Source organism: Malus sylvestris, chromosome 15 (assembly GCF_916048215.2).
Source record: "Malus sylvestris chromosome 15, drMalSylv7.2, whole genome shotgun sequence".
Classification (NCBI taxonomy): domain Eukaryota; kingdom Viridiplantae; phylum Streptophyta; class Magnoliopsida; order Rosales; family Rosaceae; genus Malus; species Malus sylvestris.
The window spans coordinates 50,289,209-50,309,641 of NC_062274.1; the positions used below are offsets into that span (position 1 = coordinate 50,289,209).

Here is a 20,433-nt window from a genome sequence, read left to right on the forward strand (position 1 = left end):
TGTAGGTCATTGTGGTATATTCATATACCCAATTTGAGCTATGTATGAGAAGTTATTAGCTAGTTTTGTCTATGTGCTTTAAAATAACGTTTTTATAGTTAATTTGCATATAAGTGAGACTTATCCCGAGGACGAGCGCATTCAAGGGTGACTCGGGGGCTACGACCTTCGACATACCAGTGAGTGGGCTTTTGGTTTTAGTATATATCTATATACTTGATATTTTCCCAGAAATGTGTTTAAATGTAAGTATGCCTTAAATGCCATGCATATGAATTTATATGTCGTATATGAATTGGTATATGTTTTATCGAAATTAAGGGAACACTACCTCAACCTATATGCTCCACTCACAAAGCTTCAACATACAAGCTTCAACAAAATAAAATTCAAAGAACTTAGCAAAGAAGGCTTTGGTGTATTTAACACAATACGTTGAAATGAAGGAAAGCTTATTTATTAATATCCCCGATAAGTTACAAATATGTACATATACTTGAGTCAAAATAAACAAACAAGAGGGAGCCTTCACAAAGGTTGCTTAGGAGAAGTTTCAGCAGTCGGTAGAGCCCCAGAAAGAGAAGGCACCGGAGGGGGATCATTCGGAGCCTCAGTACTGGACAAAACCCTAGAAGGAGGAGGCATCAGAGATTGATCATTTGGAGCTTCATTACGCGGTACAGCCCCAGAAGACGAAGGCAATAAATGCCTTTGGAACAAACCCACAAATCTCTGATGATCAAGTAAAACCTGACCATCAGATTCCTTCATCTGGTCAAGCTTCCTCTTCATGTTTGTAGCATAGTCATGTGCGAGCCGGTGCAACTGTTTATTCTCATGCTTGAGCCCTCTAATCTCCTGTTTGAGACTCATCACTTCAGCCGCCAATGATTCAACTTGGCGGGTTCGAGCAAATAGGCGTTGGGCCATATTAGACACAGAACCTGCACACTGAACACTGAGAGCCAGAGAATCCTTAACAGACAACTCATCAGACCGTTTGGAAAGTAATCTGTTATCTTTGGGAGTGAGAAGGTTCCTGGCCACTACCGCAGCGGTCATATCATTCTTCATCACGGAATCCCCAACGGTAAGAGGACCAGTAGGGGAGACGAAGGATGGGCGCCATATGTTGTCTGGAGAAGGCGGGGCTGCCTCTTCAACAAGGTTCAAGTCAAAACGACGGTCGGAGGGGCCAGACATTTTCAAAGGTGTTGAAGAGAGAAGAGGTCGGACAAATCAAGATCTTAGAAGTGCAAGAATGGAGCTTCTACTGGTGGATATTCAAGTGTGCTTTGGAACTTAATGTCAGCCCCTATAAAAATCTGCACTCGACGAAGCTTCAGAAATCGAAGAAGCGCCTGCTCAGAAATCGAAGAGGCGTTTGCTTTCTCAAAAGCTGGGCTGCTCAGAGACCACGAGGGTCGATCTCAGAAATCGAAGAGGTGTTTGCTTTCTCAAAAGCAAGGCTGCTCAAAGACCACAAAGGCCGATCTCAGAAATCGAAGAGGCTTGCTTTCTCAAAAGCTGGGCTGCTCAAAGACCACGAGGGCCGATTTCAGAAATCGAAGAGGCACCTACTTTTCCAGCCTTGTCAGCACCTGTCACACGCACACTCAGCTTTGCGGAAATTATGGGCATTCTGTCGAAGATTTCTGGCGAAGTAGAAAGCACATGAATCGTACTGTTCAATCACCCACTTCCCACACGCAACAGTAGCTCATGGGTACCACAGATAACTTTGCCAAAGTTCTCTGACAAAGTTGAGACACGTGAAGCTTGCAGCTCCCACTACATCGCTCTGACCAAGAAGGGTAAAAGAATTGCAAAGAAACAACACTAACAAAGTTTAGACACATAAATTTTGAAGGTCTAGCTACCATATTATTACCCACAAGGGTAAAGGAACAGTACTACTGCTGGATAATTGGAAAGTCCCGGTGTGTCAACCTCTGTGCTTCGTGGCAAGGTAGACTAGCAAACATGCCCAACCTTTACTCACATTCGAGAAAACACTCCTAACAAGATTGCTTGCTCCAAAATCGAAGAGGCACCGCCCTCCGAATCTCGAGAGCCAGACTCCCAACATGATTACTTTCTCAAAAATTGAAGAGAGGGTAAAGGAACAGTACCACTGCTGGATAATTGGAAAGTCCCTGTGTGTCAACCTTTGTGCTTCGTGGCAAGGTAGACTAGCAAACATGCCCAACCTTTACTCACATTCAAGAAAACACTCCCAACAAGATTGCTTGCTCCAAAATCGAAGAGGCACGGCCCTCCGAATCTCGAGAGCCAGACTCCCAACATGATTACTTTCTCAAAATCGAAGAGAGGGTAAAGGAACAGTACCACTGCTGGATAATTGGAAAGTCCCTGTGTGTCAACCTCTGTGCTTCGTGGCAAGGTAGACTAGCAAACATGCCCAACCTTTACTCACATTCGAGAAAACACTCCCAACAAGATTGCTTGCTCCAAAATCGAAGAGGCACGGCCCTCCGAATCTCGAGAGCCAGACTCCCAACATGATTACTTTCTCAAAAATCGAAGAGACACCGCTCTCCGAATCTCGAGAGCCAGACCCCCAGCAGGATTGCTTTCTCAAAAATCGAAGAGGCATCGTTCTCCGAATCTCGAGAGCCAGACCCCCGACAGGTCTGTAATCTTCACACGCAACATCAGCTTTCCAGATACCACAAACCACTTTTTCAAAGTGCTCTGACAGAGTTAAAACATGTGAAGTTGGCAGCTCCCACTACCGTGCTATAACCAAGCAGGGTAAAGGAATAGCATTATTACTTGATGTTAGGGAGACTCCTATATATGTCGACTTCCATCCCTAACGGACAGGCAGACCTGCAAAAATGCTCAACCCTTTCTCTTATCTGAGAGGGCACTCCCAACAAAGCCTTTCAAAATATTCAGCTTTCTTTCCACCCGATAATACCTCTGTAAACAAGCTATACTAGAGCAAGAATATCTCATATCATCAGGGTTAAAAGCAAGAGTATCCCATATCATGCTTTTTCCCTGTCTTTTCCTTTGGCCTTGTTCTTACTTGCAAGACAAGGAGAAAAAGAGCAATCAGTCAACACTTGGAATCAAGCTTCCAGCCAGGAACTGACTGCCTGGAACCCCTTACCTGATTACTTACCTGGCATTGCTCTCGAGTACTCATCTTCAACATCTTATGCTTCCAGGGAAGATACCGCATCTGCCTGAGGAACAGATAGGGCAAGTGAGAAGGATACAAGGAAGCATGTGGAGACAAGTGTAACAGCACACGTGCCGATACATCCACTACTCTATCAAAAGCAAAAGTATCCCATATCAGCAGGGTCGAACGTACTCTAGATTTGATGGACTTGTTTTGACCCTCAAATTCTTCAGTCGGCCTTATACTCTGGAGGAAACCAGAAAACCCTCCAGCCCAGTTCAAGAATAAGCCTGTGGAAAGTTACTTCTTCAAAAGCAAAAGTATCCCATATCATCTCTCCTCATTTTTCTTCTCTTTATCCTTCATGCTGCCTGCAAAATAGGGAGAATGTGAACAATCAGCCGGAGCTCTGATTGCTTACCTTGTCTGTCACCTCTTTCAGCAGATCCCCCAGCTCGGCGACTTGGGGGACTCCTACTACATGGTTTGTATCTCGCTTGACCAAGCATGAAACTACAAGTAAGCTTCAAGTGAAATTGATACATTACCTTGTGCATCTCCACCAGTTACAGATACCACCCCTGGATGGAGGAAGAGTACTTCCAGAGAAGATGCCACATCTACCTATGAGACAGATAAGGCAAGTCAAGACGATACCACACTCCGGTACTTAGAAGTTTCGTGGCTACGAGATCATTCTCCCACAATATTTCCTAATGTCATTTGTACTAAATCATTCACTTGTACTCACTAAAGGAGAGCTTGAACCTATGTACTTGTGTAAACCCTTCACAATTAATGAGAACTCATCTATTCCGTGGACGTAGCCAATCTGGGTGAACCACGTACATCTTGTGTTTGCTTTCCTATCTCTATCCATTTATATCCACACTAATGACCGGAGCAATCTAGCGAAGATCACAAAAAGTGATCGTTTTCGCTACCTAGGATCTATCTTGCAAGAGAACGGAGAATTAGATGGAGATCTCAACCATAGAATACAAGCTGGATGGATGAAGTGTAAGAGTGCATCCGGCGTGTTGTGTGACCGTCGTAGGCCACTAAAGCTCAAGGGAAAATTTTATAGGACGGCAATAAGGCCAGCGATGTTGTATGGCACAGAATGTTGGGCGGTGAAGCATCAACGTACACAAAATGGGTGTAGCGGAGATGAGGATGCTTCGTGGGATGTATGGGCACACGAGAAAGGATAAGATTGGGAATTAGGATATCCGAGGTAAAGTAGGAGTAGCCAAAATTGAAGGAAATATGAGAGAAAATCGGTTCCGGTGGTTTGGACATGTGCAAAGAAGGCCTACTGACGCTCCGGTTCGAAAATGTGACTACGGGACAGAGGTTCGGGGCCGAAGGAGTAGAGGAAGACCTAGGAAAACTTTGGAAGAGACCCTAAGAAAAGACTTGAGTACTTGGATTTAACGGAGGACATGACACAAATGAGCGCAATGGCGTTCTAGGATTCATATAGCCGACCCCACTTAGTGGGAAAAGGCTTTGTTGTTGTTGTTGTTGTTGTTGTATATGAATTGGTATATGATGCATTATATATAATTGTAGTGTTGTGGATGCTCAGGTAAGCTCAGGTGAGTTATGTTTGGTTATGTGAATTATCGATGATGTGATATGTGATTGAATAACATTGAGCTCATAAAACTACACTTAGGATGATTGTGATTTAGCCAGAGATATGGCACATGCCTGTTTATTATGTCACCTCTCACACCATATGCTCATATTGGATCCAATTTAGGTGCACAATCTTGTCGTACAGACCTTTGTTATGGTTCCGACTCGTAGGTGACTAGTGATTCATCACCCAACTATTATGTGAGAGTAGTATTGATCATGATTATATTACACCCATTATTGTCGTACATACCTTTTCATTTGGTTCCGACTCTTGTGCAGTATATTGCCATATAGGTCATTGTAGTGATTCCGGCTAGATTGACTTTTGAGCTATGAATTCAGTCGTACAGACTACCACAGGAGTTCCAGCTAGCATGTTATATTTCTATGAAATTATTCTTACCTGAATTGCTTACTCTGTTATATCTTGGCATGACATACATATGAATATGAGTATGTAAAGTATGATTTGAATTGATATATTTACATATATATTTATGTATATGCTTATATCATGATTTTGTGAAAAATTATACATGTTTTACAACGAGGGGTTAGATATGTTGATAAATGAAATGGTTTTGTAAAACATTTGTTTTTGCCCACTCACGTTTTCTGTTTTGCGCCCCTCCAGGTTTTAGGTAAGTTCGCAGTTGCTGGATGCGAGGACTTCAACGGTTTTGACCTATCAAAATAATAGTAGGACATTCCTGGTACTGTATAATTAGTACTTGTCCTACTGGACTGCACCTAAACTTTCTATGCTCTGATTAGGAGTATTTACTTTTGTATCTTACTCCTAACACTTCCTGTTTAGTAGTGCACTCTAGTAGTTCGGTTTTTAATTATTCATATATTTCTTATCATTATTGCTTCCGCACTGTGCACCTGGCTACGTCATTCTCACGTGATGACCAATATGTTTCGACCTCGGTCGGGGTGTGTCAATATTATAGGCAAAGATTGAGATAAAAATCATAAAACACATTAAAAATAAAAATATCAAGTAATTTAAAAATACCAAACACATTAAAAAATTATAATAATTAATTTACATGTGCAAAAAATATGAAAAAAATAGGCAAACGCTCGTAGTCGCATCCTCTGCGCTTTGAGGATGGGTATATGATTGTTTGAATTCTTAAAACCATACAAACTCTCATGAATCGTATTTTAAAGGGAGTTCAAAATAAACAAAATTCATAATCATTAATGTATAAGTCTGAAAGATGTGAAAGCATAATAAATGTTCATAATTGCATCCATCCTCAACGTTTAGACGATGGTTGCATGGTAGTTTAGATTTTTAAAACCGTCCAAATCTCATGAACAGTGTTTTTTATTTGAGTGCAAAATTAATAATAATTATTGTAGAAGTGTGAAAAATGTAATCACTCGTAATGAAAAGCTTTACAACTTTCATGAAGGGGTTAACTCCGAAATTTAGTATGTATATACTAATTTAGTATTATGTTTTACATTTTTTTGGTTCAAATTATGTTTTTCATTTTTAGTTTTATTGATTTAAAATGTATTTTTCTTAACGGGGTAATGGGTCGGGTCATATTGCCTGATAATATTAATGGGTTGATTTCGGGTCGGGTCATATTACCCCGTTTACTTTAACGGGTATTACACGACACGACCCGTTAAGCTATTGGGTATGACATGAAAACGACACGAACACGAGAAACACGAGGTCTACTCAAGTACTCCATTTCTTGGTATTTGTTCTCCAAAAAAAAAAAAAAAATACACACACACACACATATTTGTATTGATGTGTATTTGGAAGCTTGGATTATGTTTTCATTTGTCTCGTTTTAAGGGTGTGACTAAATTATTTTAGAATAGACCATCCATGCATTTTTCTTTTGTGGATAATAGCTGTTCATCCATATTTAGCATTCGTAATTAGCAATGTGCAAAATGAGCTTAATTGAGAGTTAGATTTAACTTATCACTCCAACTTTTATGCTTTACATGTGGTTAGGTTTTCCTAATTGAAACCCTAAAATCAAGATGAAAGGTTGAACAAAGAGCTATCTGATCACTCATATATTTCATGCATTTATACCATTCATTTCTAAAGTCTTTGTGATGTTTTTGTGTTAAAATTGTGGTATTTTACCTTACCTTATGTTATTGTGCAGTTAAATATGTTTTATGATCAATTTCAATTAAAAGGAAGAAAAGTGGAAACACTGACAGAGAGGAGTGGGAGACTGGCGGAAAGAAAAGAAAATAAATAAAATAGGCAGAAGGGAGAGAGCACTGAGGCAGTGCGGAAGGAATAAAAGAAGAAAAAGGTACATGGGCTGGCGGAAAAGAAAGAATTAAAAGGAAGAAAGGGGAAGGACGCTGGTGGACAGAGAGGATGGCACAAGGACAGATAGAATAATGAAGGAGAGAGTGGGCAGACAGCGGGAAAGGAGAGAGCACAGCAGAAAAGAAAAGGAAAAAGAATTAAAAAATAAAAGAAAGGAAGTGAGAGGGCGCACGGGGGAGCAGAAATAGAGAGAGACGGACAGAAGCAACGAGGAGCAGAGAAATACGAGGGCGCAGAAGCAGAGGCGTGGAGGCAGAGGTGCAGAAAAACAGGAGCAGGGGAAGGAGGACTCGGACTGGCGAGCAGCAGAACAGAAGGCAAGGCAGCAGGCAGAGGAAAGGAAGTCAGGAGCAACGGAGAGCTCTTCTGGAAAAAACGGGTGTTTTCGTTTCTTTGTTATTTTGTTTTATGGATAATTTCTTATGTATGAACATAATTATGTGTAACTAATTTATTATGCTAGAGTGAGGCCATGAGCCGCAACATGAATACGTAGATTTATTTTTCAATTGCTTAAGTGTTGTTACATGCTTGCTTTGATATTTTCAATCACTGAATTAAACTATCCACGTACCTTGATGCTTGAACACCATTAGGATGCTTAGAAAAGTTATCGGATGCAATTTTGAACGAATGTCACGTTAAAATTGGTTGTGCTTCTCGTGATTGAGAATTATACTCTCCTAAGGTAAATATCATGCTCTTAGGGATTATATGGTTTAACAAAAGGATTTTCACCAAGATTAATGAATCACTCATGTTTATATTTAATCCAAATGTCATGGATAAGTTGCATGTAGTGGTATGCGTTTTAGCTTGAATGTCACAAGTAAAATATACACAAGGAAAATCTAACCTTCAAAGCATGTGTGTTTTCAATTATTTAAGCAATTGGAATAGCTACGTAGGAGTGTTGTTGGTAAAGGTTGAACTCTAGCATATTGTCAATCTATTTTTCTGCAGTCATTTATTTTATCTTGAATTTCCTTATTTACTTGTTTTGTTTAAGTTGAATCATTATTCTTATAAATCAATTCCCATTTTAGATATTTGTTTAAGTCACATCCAGTAATATTTAGTTTCGTCAAATTAGTGTAATTCTTAGAGTTAAATAAGTTAAATACACAAAAACTCGTAAATTGTTTATATCAGTCCCTGAGGAGATCGACCTTGCTTGAGCCATTCTATACTACAAACACTTGTTCTCTTGCAAGAATTTTCTATGGTTTAACCCCTTGTTTTACAAGTGGTAAAATCGTTATCAAGAAATTGGCGCCGTTGCCGGGGACTGTGCCAACAGTTCCCGAGCTTTTGTGTTTATTTTTCTTATGTTTATGTTTATGTCTTATTTTTATTAATCATTAAAAAAAAAAAAAAAATTTAAAGAATCCTTTTTTATTAAGCCCATTAATGGTGAATTTAACTTTGGTACCGTAATAATGTTGTATATTTGTGTTAGAAATCTGTTTATGTATCCCTTTCACAAATTTCTGTTTTAAATCACATATTATTAAAAAAAAAAAATTATTATTTAAAAAAAAAAAAAACAGCAATTAATTTAGTTGAGTTTTAATCTTTGATTAAGTGTAGTGGATGTGTGGTGTGAGATTTTTTGTCTTCGTTTAATTAACTAGTGGTTGCCAATTTGCATAAATTGTGTTTTTAATTCATCTAGGTTTACTTACTTTCTTTTTCTTTTTTGTTGTTTAGTTAATTTCTGTTAAGTTTTATTTATTTTACTTTTATTTTATTGTGGCTTAATATTTCTGTTGTTTGTTCAGGTGTAGTATATGGTGATTGGAACAAGGTCCAAGAATCAAGTGCTTATTCCTTACGACCCTGAACCAGAGAGAATTGCAAGGAAGTTAGCTAGAGAAAAATATTTAGCACAAGATTCCAACCTTGGTGATACTTTTCTTAAGGATTTGTTCCGTGATCCTGAGAGCAGCACATCTATTTTCCAACCTTTGACACCAGTTGCACACATGGCCCTAGCCTTACCTGCAGCAGGTCAACCTTTAAGGAATTCATTGGCGGCGAGAATCAATGCAGTGCCGAGGTGCATTATATATCCAAATGTGGAAGATGGGGCATCCTTTGAAATCAAACCTCACATCCTCAACATATTGCCATCCTTTCATGGGTTGCCAAACAGTGATCCCAACATGCATTTGGTTGATTTTATTGAGGCATGTGACAACACCATAATCAGAGGTTTCTCTTCTGAAGCTATCAAGTTACGTTTGTTCCCATTCTCTTTGAAGGACAAAGCCAAGGCGTGGCTGCATTCTCTGCCTGCCAATAGCATTACAACATGGACAGAATTGCAAGAAAGATTTCTCAATAAATTTTTTCCTTCATCCAAGACTCTTGCACTCAAGAAAGAGATATTGGCTTTCGCTCAAAAGCCGAATGAGTCTTTCCATGAAGCTTGGGAACGGTATAATGAGATGTACACAAAATGTCCTCATGCTGGGTTTGATTCTAACCTTCAAATGAACATATTTTATGATGGTCTCAATGCCACCACCAAGAGTCACGTGAATGCATCTGCTGGAGGGTCATTAATGTCAAAATCAGCAAGGGAAGCATTTGAGTTATTTGATATGATGGCTTCTGAATCCCAACAATGGACAGAAGAACAAACACAAAAGAGGGGAGTTTTTGAGATTTCTCAGAGTTATCCTAATGTTTCTGCTCAAATTGCTAAAATGGAAAATAATTTTAATGCCAAGTTTGCTGCCTTAATGCAGGTCTCTTCCATGCCCAATGCCCAAGAACCGTGCATCATTTGTAGTGCAACAACTCATGACATCACTCAATGCCCCAACAAGGATAGCTACCCTGAGCTTGTGCAAGAGCATGTGAATATGGTGAATAATTTCATTAGACCCAGAAGTGACCCTTATTCTAATACATATAATCCTGGGTGGAAGAACCATCCCAATCTCAGTTGGGGTGGCAACCAACAGCCACGTCAATACCAACAGTCTTACCAATCAACTAGTGAGACTAAGAAACCATCTCTTGAAGACCAAATGTCACAGCTAGCTCAACATATGTCTGCTCTCTCTAATACCACCAACAATTTTGTCCAATCCACACAAACTAGCATTCAGAATCTCACGGCATCAGTGGGGAATTTGGAGACTCAAGTTGGACAGCTTGCTACCATGTTCAATGAAAGAGAGAAAGGAAAGTTCCCGAGCCAATCTGAGCAAAATCCAAGAGGGATGGAGCATTGCAAGGTAATACGGACATTGAAAAGTGGCAAGAGCTATGACAACAGAGAAGTGGTGCACCATGAAGCCGAAGTGGAAGAAGAAGAGCTTACTGAAAGTGCACCATTAGCTGCAAAGTCTCGGTCAGAGGCTATTTCTGAAGCAGGTATTCCAGATCCTAGTGCAAGTGACAATGTGCAATCTCGACCCAACTTTAATGCAAACAAGGAAAAAGGCCTTGGTAGTTTATTTGCACCTTCTGACAAGCCACCATACAAGCCACCTTTGCCATTTCCACAAAGGCAGCAACAACGTTCCAAGGATCAACAATGCATTGAATTCATGAAGACGTTGGCTAAGGTTCAAATTAATTTGCCTCTATTAGATGCTATTAAACAAATCCCATCATATGCCAAATTTCTGAAGGAGCTATGTTCTAAAAAGAAAAAGTTCTTGGAATACGAGAAGGTGATTTTATCTGAGCAATGCAGTGCTGTCCTCTTACATAAGCTACCACCCAAGAAGAAAGATCCGGGGAGTTTCACTATCTCTTGTACTATTGGTAGTCTTGATTTTCATAAAGTATTGATTGATTTAGGAGCAAGTGTTAACCTTATGCCTTATTCTGTTTTTCAAAAATTAGGTGAAGGAGAACTCAAGCCCACATCTGTGAGTCTTCAATTGGCAGATAGGTCCGTGACCTATCCTTTGGGTATTCTGGAAGATGTGATTATTAAAGTGGATAAATTCTACCTCCCAGCTGATTTCATTGTACTTGACATGGAGGAAGACAAGGAAGTGCCTCTCATTTTAGGCCGACCGTTCATGGCCACCGCCCGGACACTTATTGATGTGGAAGCAGGTACTTTAACCTTAAGAGTGCAAGGAGAGTCAGTTGTATTCAAACTCTTTGAAGCTGTCAAGCGTCCTTTCGAACCTGAAGAGTGTTTTCGTGTTGATGTTTTGGATGGGATTGTGCATGCAAACTTTGCCTCACGATCATCTAATGATGAGCTGTTAACTTGCCTCACCAACCATGATGCTACTTTATCTATGGAAGAAAATGTGGTGGACATCATTGCTGCATTGGATAGTGCACCAATTCATAATCCAAGGTGGCGACATGTTTATGAAAGCCTTGGAATACCTAAGCAGCTCATTCTTCCTTCAAGTGAGCAAGCTCCGAAGTTAGAGCTCAAGCTACTGCCGAGCCACCTCAAGTATGCTCATCTCGGGGTGAATGAGACCTTGCCAGTTATTATTGCTGCTGATCTTAATGACACGGAGGAAGACAAATTACTAAGAGTTCTTCGCAAGTATCAAGATGCTCTGGGGTGGACACTTGCTGACATAAAAGGCATTAGTCCAGCTTTGTGCATGCACAGGATTTTTATGGAGGCTGGGACTAAACCAATTGTTGAAGCTCAAAGACGTCTAAATCCGATCATGAAGGAAGTTGTAAGAGTTGAGGTGATGAAGTTACTCGATGCAGGTATCATTTATCCAATCTCGGATAGCAAATGGGTGAGCCCGACTCAGGTGGTTCCAAAGAAAACTGGTATTACTGTGGTGAAGAATGATAATAATGAGCTTGTGCCCACAAGGATGACCACCGGATGGCGAATGTGTGTTGACTATAGAAAGCCTAATAACAGCACTAGAAATGATCATTTTCCGCTGCCATTCATTGATCAGATGCTCGAGAGACTAGCTGGTCATTCTTTCTATTGTTTCTTAGATGGTTATTCAGGGTACAACCAAATTCCAATTGCCCCTGAGGATCAAGAGAAGACAACATTTACATGCCCTTTTGGTACATTTGCATACAGACGGATGCCATTTGGATTGTGCAATGCCCCTGCCACTTTCCAACGATGCATGATGAGTATTTTTTCTGGAATGGTTGAAAATATTGTTGAGGTTTTTATGGATGACTTTTCTGTTTTTGGTAATTCTTTTGATATATGTTTGGATAACTTGTCTTTGGTTTTAGAAAGATGCAGGGAGACTAATCTTGTGTTAAATTGGGAGAAATGCCATTTTATGGTTAAGCATGGCATTGTGCTAGGACATCTGATTTCAAGCAATGGAATAGAGGTCGACAAGGCAAAGATTGAGGTGATCGTCAAATTACCACCACCAACTTCTGTGAAGAATGTGAGATCTTTCTTGGGACATGCTGGTTTTTATCGAAGATTCATCAAGGATTTTTCCAAAATTAGTCGTCCTCTTTGTAATTTACTTGCTAAAGATGCTTGTTTTGATTTTAATGCAGATTGTCATGATGCTTTCAACAAATTGAAGGATCTTCTCACATCAGCCCCAATTATAACAGCTCCAGATTGGACCCTTCCTTTTGAGCTCATGTGTGATGCTTCCGATTACGCTGTGGGTGCTGTTCTTGGTCAGCGATGTGACAAGCTCCCCCATGTTATATATTATGCCAGCCGCACTTTGAATGATGCTCAGCTGAATTATGCCACTACAGAAAAAGAATTACTTGCAGTGGTATTTGCTCTTGAAAAGTTTCGATCTTACTTAGTTGGTGCTAAAGTCATTGTGTATACTGATCATTCTGCTCTCAAGTACTTATTGTCTAAAAAAGAGGCCAAACCACGATTGCTTCGATGGGTCCTTCTCTTGCAAGAGTTTGATTTGGAGATCCTAGATAAAAAGGGACGTGAGAATGTTGTGGCGGATCATCTATCAAGATTAGTAAATGCAAGCACTGATGAGGCAGATTCATTGCCCCTGCAAGAGAGCTTTCCAGATGAGCAACTTCTAGCGGTTACTCATCAAGTACCATGGTATGCTGACATCGCAAATTATTTGGCATCTGGAGAAATACCATCAGAGTTCAGTTACCAACAAAGGAAGAAGTTCCTCTCCACTGTAAAACACTACTTTTGGGATGAGCCATACCTTTTCAAGCATTGCCAAGATCAAATCATTCGTCGGTGTGTCCCCTTAGAAGAACAAGAAAGCATTTTGAAGTTTGCTCACCACTATGCCTGTGGTGGTCATTTTGGACCAAGAAGGACAGCGGCCAAGATCTTACAGAGTGGTTTCTTTTGGCCATCTTTATTCAAAGATGCATACCTATGCTGCCAGGCTTGTGATAAGTGTCAACGAGTTGGAAATCTTTCTCAGAGAAATGAGATGCCCCAACAAGGTATTTTGGTGATTGAATTATTTGATGTTTGGGGTATAGACTTCATGGGACCTTTCCCGTCTTCACATGGCAATCTCTACATCTTGGTGGCGGTTGATTATGTCTCTAAGTGGGTGGAGGCAATAGCTTCTCCAACATGCAAAAGTTCAGTGGTGTTCGGTTTCTTGCAGAATACTATTTTTCCCCGATTTGGAGTACCTCGTGCTATCATCAGTGACGAAGGTACACACTTCTTAAACCGCACCATGGCTTCCCTTTGTGCCAAGTATCATATTCACCATCGCATAGCCACTCCATACCATCCACAGACATCTGGACAAGTTGAAGTATCTAATCGGGAGCTCAAGAGGATTCTTGAGAAAACGGTCAGTTCATCTCGAAAGGATTGGAGTTTAAAGATTACTGATGCTTTGTGGGCATATAGGACAGCTTATAAGACACCGATTGGGATGTCTCCTTTTCGTTTGGTGTATGGGAAAGCTTGCCATCTGCCTATGGAACTGGAGCACAAGGCATATTGGGCTATTAAGCACCTCAATTTTGACTACCAAGCAGCGGGAGAGAAGCGGAAGTTGCAGTTGAATGAACTTGAAGAAATAAGGAATGATGCTTATGAGAATTCAAGGATTTACAAGGATAAGACCAAGAAATTTCATGATGCTCACATCCTTCGTAAAGAGTTTCAACCGGGCCAGAAGGTTTTACTTTTTAATTCAAGATTGAAACTATTCCCAGGAAAGCTCAAATCACGTTGGAATGGTCCATATATTGTTGTACAGGTTCATCTTCATGGGGCTGTGGATATCCAAAACATGCAAACTGGTTTTGTCTTCAAAGTTAATGGACATCGCTTGAAGTTATACAAGGAGTCTCCATATGATCTTGCTAAGGATTCCATCACTTTGAAGGAACCTGTTATTTGAATCAAGCTGCCAACAGAATGTCTAGCTCTAGACAGTAACTAAAGCGCTTCTTGGGAGGCAACCCAAGCTTTCTATCTTTCATTTTTATTTTGAATAATTTTAAATGTTCTTGTTCTGTTTTTCTCTTGTTTTCTGATTTGTGTGTTTAAGTCCTACTTTTGTTCTTTTATGCAGGTAATGATTTTGCAATCTCTACCACAACTTCTTGCAACATATTTTTTCATTCATAAAAAAAAAAGGGAAAGGAACATTGAGCAGATAAATAAAAGAGGGAGCCTTCACATAGGCTGCTTAGGAGGAGCTTCAGTAGTCGGCGGGGCCACAGAAGAAGGAGGCATCAGAGGTTGATCATTTGGAGCTTCACTACGCGGTAAAGCCCCAGAAGTCGAAGGCAAATGCTGTTGGAACAAACCCACAAACCGCTGATGATCAAGTAAAATCTGACCATCAGATTCCTGCATCTGGTCGATTTTCCTCTTCATGTTTGTGGCATAGTTGTGTGCAAGCTTGTGCAACTGTTTGTTCTCATGCTTCAGCCCTCTAATCTCCTGTTTGAGACTCATCACTTCAGCCGCCAACGATTCAACTTGACGGGTTCGGGCAAAGAGGCGTTGGGCCATGTTAGACACGGAACCTGCACACTGCACACTGAGAGCTAGAGACTCCTTAACAGCCAATTCATCAGACCGTTTTGCAAGCAGTCTGTTATCTCTAGGAGTGACAAGGTTCCGGGCCACCACTGCAGCTGCCATATCATTCTTCATCACCGAATCCCCAACAGTAAGGGGGCCAGTAGGGGATATGAAAGATGGCCGCCATATGTTGTCTGGTGAAGGCGGAGCTGCCTCTTCACCAAGATTCAAGTCAAAACGACGGTCGGAAGGGCCATACATTTTTCAGAGGTGTTAAAGAAAGAAGAGGTCGGACAAGTCGAGATCGTAGAAATGCAAAGAGGGAGTTTTTACAGGCAGAAATTCAAGTGTGCTTTGAACGTCCTGCAAACCTCTATAAAAATCAGCACGCGATGGGATTTCAGATATCGAAGAGGCAATTCCAGATATCGAAGAGGCCAACTAAAAAAATCAAAGCGGCGTTCGCTTTCTCAAAAGCTGAGCTTGCTCAGAAACCACGGGCCATCCTTTGTTCCAGATTTGTCCGTACTCGTCACATGCAACCTCTGCACTCGACGGAGCTCAGATTTCGAAGAGGCAAGCTCCAAAATCGGAGAGGAATCTGCTTTTCCAGACGTGTCAACATCTGTCACATGCAGAGTCTACTTTACGGAAATTACGGGCAATCTGTCGACGATTTCTGGTAAAGTAGAATGCACGTGAAGTGTAGAAGAAACAAGCAGAGAAGAATGACTCACACATTTGCTCTCCTCGCCTACACAAATTGGTGTGTTCTTTCCTTTTCTTTATGTGTCTTTATTTCATTTTATATTTCTTTCCTTCCATTTTTATGTCTTATTGTTCAAAAATTCATTTCATTATCATTGGGGACAATGCTATAATTAAGTTTGGGGGTGGAAATATATTTCGTTAGTTTATTTATTAAATTAAAAGCAAAAACAAAAAACAAAAAAAACAAAAAACAAAAAAAAAAAAAAAAAAAAAGTTTTTGCATTTTTATTGTTGTTTGTAGCTACTTCTCAATTCAATGATGAGATTTGATTTAATTTCCTTCTTACTTTCAAGAAGTCTAAGTTCTTTTCGTTGTCTTTGTGTTAGCTGTGATTTCCAAAAATCAACTTGAAAAATAAATGTGTCTAGTCTTGTCAATGTGAAACTTGAGCATGATTTAGCGTTTCATATGTGAATCATGTGAGATTATGTAAACCTTGTGAGTTTTTGAGCCTATACATGATTGAACCATTATGCATCAATCTCATTCCTTCTTGTGCGTATGATCTCATTGTACATGTATCTCTAGAACTTGCTTTATACTACTCGATTCATTAATCAATTCATGTAATAACTTGGAAGTGATATAGGCCATCTTTGGATCGTTTGAGCCTTTCATGCCTACCTTATATGCTATGTTTATCCGTAGTAGCCCATTGAGACTTTAACTAAGCCATTTCTTTGTTAGCCACATCTCTTTACCTTGCTCCAATATTGGAGTTGAGCCCATACACAAAAATCGATTCCTTATTGTTTTGAGAAAGTATTACATGGGTTGTGCTTTTGGGGGTTTCATTTATGTAGAAAGATGGATGGAGCATGTGTATTATAATGAAATGTGAATTTGATGGGTGATGTAGCTTTTGCAGATTTGTTTCTCTCTCAAAAAAAAAAAAAAAAAAAAAAAAAAAAAAGAGAAAAGAGAAGAAGAAAATATATATATATATATATATATATATGAAAATTGGAGAGTGTTGAATTGTTGAAAATGTGTCGGTAGAGTATAAATTTCATTTTAAAGTTAAATTTGGGGAGTAACTGGTGCTCGAGGTTTTATTATTTTGCTCTCAATTTGAAGTGGTGTGATATTGAGGTGTTGGAAAACTACCAAAGTGTACTTTCTCAAAATTTTTGATTTCCATATCCTTTCTTTCATTAGCCTATCACCTTTAGCCCCATTACAACCGTAATAAAGTCCTATTGATCCAAGGTATTACTTAAATATTGATAAGCGAGTTAGGTGGACAAGCAAGCATATGGCGGCATGTACAATGAGATCACTTGAGTGAAACACATTAACCAAAACTTATGAGTGAATGAGCGTATGTCTTGTGAGAAACTCACATGTTTGCATATGATGATTTAAAGGAGCTTGGAATTGCATTGACATGGCTAGCTCACACATGGCTTTTCAACGTTTTTGTTTGAAGGAAATTTGGTTAACTATTTGATGATGTTTTGAGCTCTTGCTTACTTCTTGGCAGTGTATTTCATGGTTAGCACTTATCTCTGAAATCGAAATTGAGAAGTTGGCTACTAAATTGTTGAATCTACTCTTAGTTGAGTGGTTTTGTTTTGTGTTTTGTTTTGCTAGAGGACTAGCAAAAATGTAAGTTTGGGGGTATTTGATCACTCATATATTTCATGCATTTATACCATTCATTTCTAAAGTCTTTGTGATGTTTTTGTGTTAAAATTGTGGTATTTTACCTTACCTTATGTTATTGTGCAGTTAAATATGTTTTATGATCAATTTCAATTAAAAGGAAGAAAAGTGGAAACACTGACAGAGAGGAGTGGGAGACTGGCGGAAAGAAAAGAAAATAAATAAAATAGGCAGAAGGGAGAGAGCACTGAGGCAGTGCGGAAGGAATAAAAGAAGAAAAAGGTACATGGGCTGGCGGAAAAGAAAGAATTAAAAGGAAGAAAGGGGAAGGACGCTGGTGGACAGAGAGGATGGCACAAGGACAGATAGAATAATGAAGGAGAGAGTGGGCAGACAGCGGGAAAGGAGAGAGCACAGCAGAAAAGAAAAGGAAAAAGAATTAAAAAATAAAAGAAAGGAAGTGAGAGGGCGCACGGGGGAGCAGAAATAGAGAGAGACGGACAGAAGCAACGAGGAGCAGAGAAATACGAGGGCGCAGAAGCAGAGGCGTGGAGGCAGAGGTGCAGAAAAATAGGAGCAGGGGAAGGAGGACTCGGACTGGCGAGCAGCAGAACAGAAGGCAAGGCAGCAGGCAGAGGAAAGGAAGTCAGGAGCAACGGAGAGCTCTTCTGGAAAAAACGGGTGTTTTCGTTTCTTTGTTATTTTGTTTTATGGATAATTTCTTATGTATGAACATAATTATGTGTAACTAATTTATTATGCTAGAGTGAGGCCATGAGCCGCAACATGAATACGTAGATTTATTTTTCAATTGCTTAAGTGTTGTTACATGCTTGCTTTGATATTTTCAATCACTGAATTAAACTATCCACGTACCTTGATACTTGAACACCATTAGGATGCTTAGAAAAGTTATCGGATGCAATTTTGAACGAATGTCACGTTAAAATTGGTTGTGCTTCTCGTGATTGAGAATTATACTCTCCTAAGGTAAATATCATGCTCTTAGGGATTATATGGTTTAACAAAAGGATTTTCACCAAGATTAATGAATCACTCATGTTTATATTTAATCCAAATGTCATGGATAAGTTGCATGTAGTGGTATGCGTTTTAGCTTGAATGTCACAAGTAAAATATACACAAGGAAAATCTAACCTTCAAAGCATGTGTGTTTTCAATTATTTAAGCAATTGGAATAGCTACGTAGGAGTGTTGTTGGTAAAGGTTGAACTCTAGCATATTGTCAATCTATTTTTCTGCAGTCATTTATTTTATCTTGAATTTCCTTATTTTCTTGTTTTGTTTAAGTTGAATCATTATTCTTATAAATCAATTCCCATTTTAGATATTTGTTTAAGTCACATCCAGTAATATTTAGTTTCGTCAAATTAGTGTAATTCTTAGAGTTAAATAAGTTAAATACACAAAAACTCGTAAATTGTTTATATCAGTCCCTGAGGAGATCGACCTTGCTTGAGCCATTCTATACTACAAACACTTGTTCTCTTGCAAGAATTTTCTATGGTTTAACCCCTTGTTTTACAAGTGGTAAAATCGTTATCAAGAAATTTTAAAATAATATACTAAATTCTAGTTATATAAATTAAAGATCATATAATAAATATATAAAATATAAATATAACTATCCATTTTGGTTAATTCCTCATGGTGGTGACCATATCAATTTGGTGGGTGTCCAAGATCCTTTGTCACATGAACACCAAAGACCTAAATTCAATTAAAGCACACAATACATGGCGGCCTAACAACCTAACGGCTGCGAATTAATTTGAATTTTGGTATTTGACTATATATATGAATTTGAATTTTGGTATTTGACTATAGATATGAATTTGAAAAATGAGAAGAAGAATAGCTTTCTTGTCACATCCCAACCCGGGCCCCAATCACATTCCGGGCTTGACTCCACCGTAGCACGATATTATCCGCTTTGGGCCCCGACCACGCCCTCACGATTTTGTTTCTGGGAACTCACAATATTAATCGTTGCATGATAATCCTGTCATTTATACTCTTAATTTTAATAGGGAGAATCAACAAAAAATTCTAAGCATTAACACATAAATAAGAGGTAAGATAGAAGATAAACAATAAAAAGTTGTATACATCAAGATAGATTTTACAAATCTTATAGTTGTCGAATTAATTTGAATTTTGGTATTTGACTATATATATGAATTTGAATTTTGGTATTTGACTATATATATGAATTTGAAAAATGAGAAGAAGAATAGCTTTCCTGTCACATCCCGACCCGGGCCCCAACCACATTTCGGGCTTGACTCCACTGTAGCACGATATTATCAGCTTTGGGTCCCGACCACACCCTCATGGTTTTGTTTTTGGGAACTCACACGAGAACTTCCCAGTGGATCACCTATCATGGGATTGCTCTCGCATGAACTTGCTTAACTTCGGAGTTCCGATGGAACCTGAAGCCAGTGAGCTCCCAAAAAGCCTCATGTTAGGTAGAGATGAGAATATACATATAAGGGTTATAGGATCAACTCCCCTGGGCGATGTGGGAAGTTACAATCCACCTCCCTTAGGGGCCCGACGTCCTCGTCGGCACACTTCTGGCCAGGGATTGGCTCTGATACCAAATTATCACATCCCGGTCCGGACCCCCACCACATCCCGGGCTCGACTCCACCGTAGCACGATATTGTCCACTTTGGGACCTGACCATGCTCTTACCGTTTTGTTTCTAGGAACTCACACGAGAACTTTCCAGTGGATCACCCATCATGAGATTGCTCTCGTGCGAACTTGCTTAACTTCGAAGTTCCAATGGAACCCGAAGCTAATGAGCTCTCAAAAGGCCTCGTGCTAGGTAGAGATGGGAATATAAATATAAGGCTTACATGATCCACTCCCCTGGGCGATATGGGATGTTGCATTTCTAGACTTGGAGTCCTGCTTCTGGGTTGCACTGTGAAAGAGAAAGATCAAAG

General features: G+C 39.5%; 1 protein-coding gene and 1 pseudogene across 1 annotated transcript; one reads left to right on the forward strand and one right to left on the reverse strand.

The window, feature by feature from the left end:
• Positions 1-8,920: 8,920 nt before the first annotated feature.
• Positions 8,921-14,458, forward strand: LOC126603078 (uncharacterized). Its single transcript, XM_050269833.1, has one exon. It carries the CDS (start codon positions 8,921-8,923, stop codon positions 14,444-14,446), a length of 5,526 nt encoding a protein of 1,841 aa, XP_050125790.1. The 3' UTR covers positions 14,447-14,458.
• LOC126606089 (small nucleolar RNA R71) lies at positions 9,503-9,609 on the reverse strand (annotated as a pseudogene).
• Positions 14,459-20,433: the final 5,975 nt, after the last annotated feature.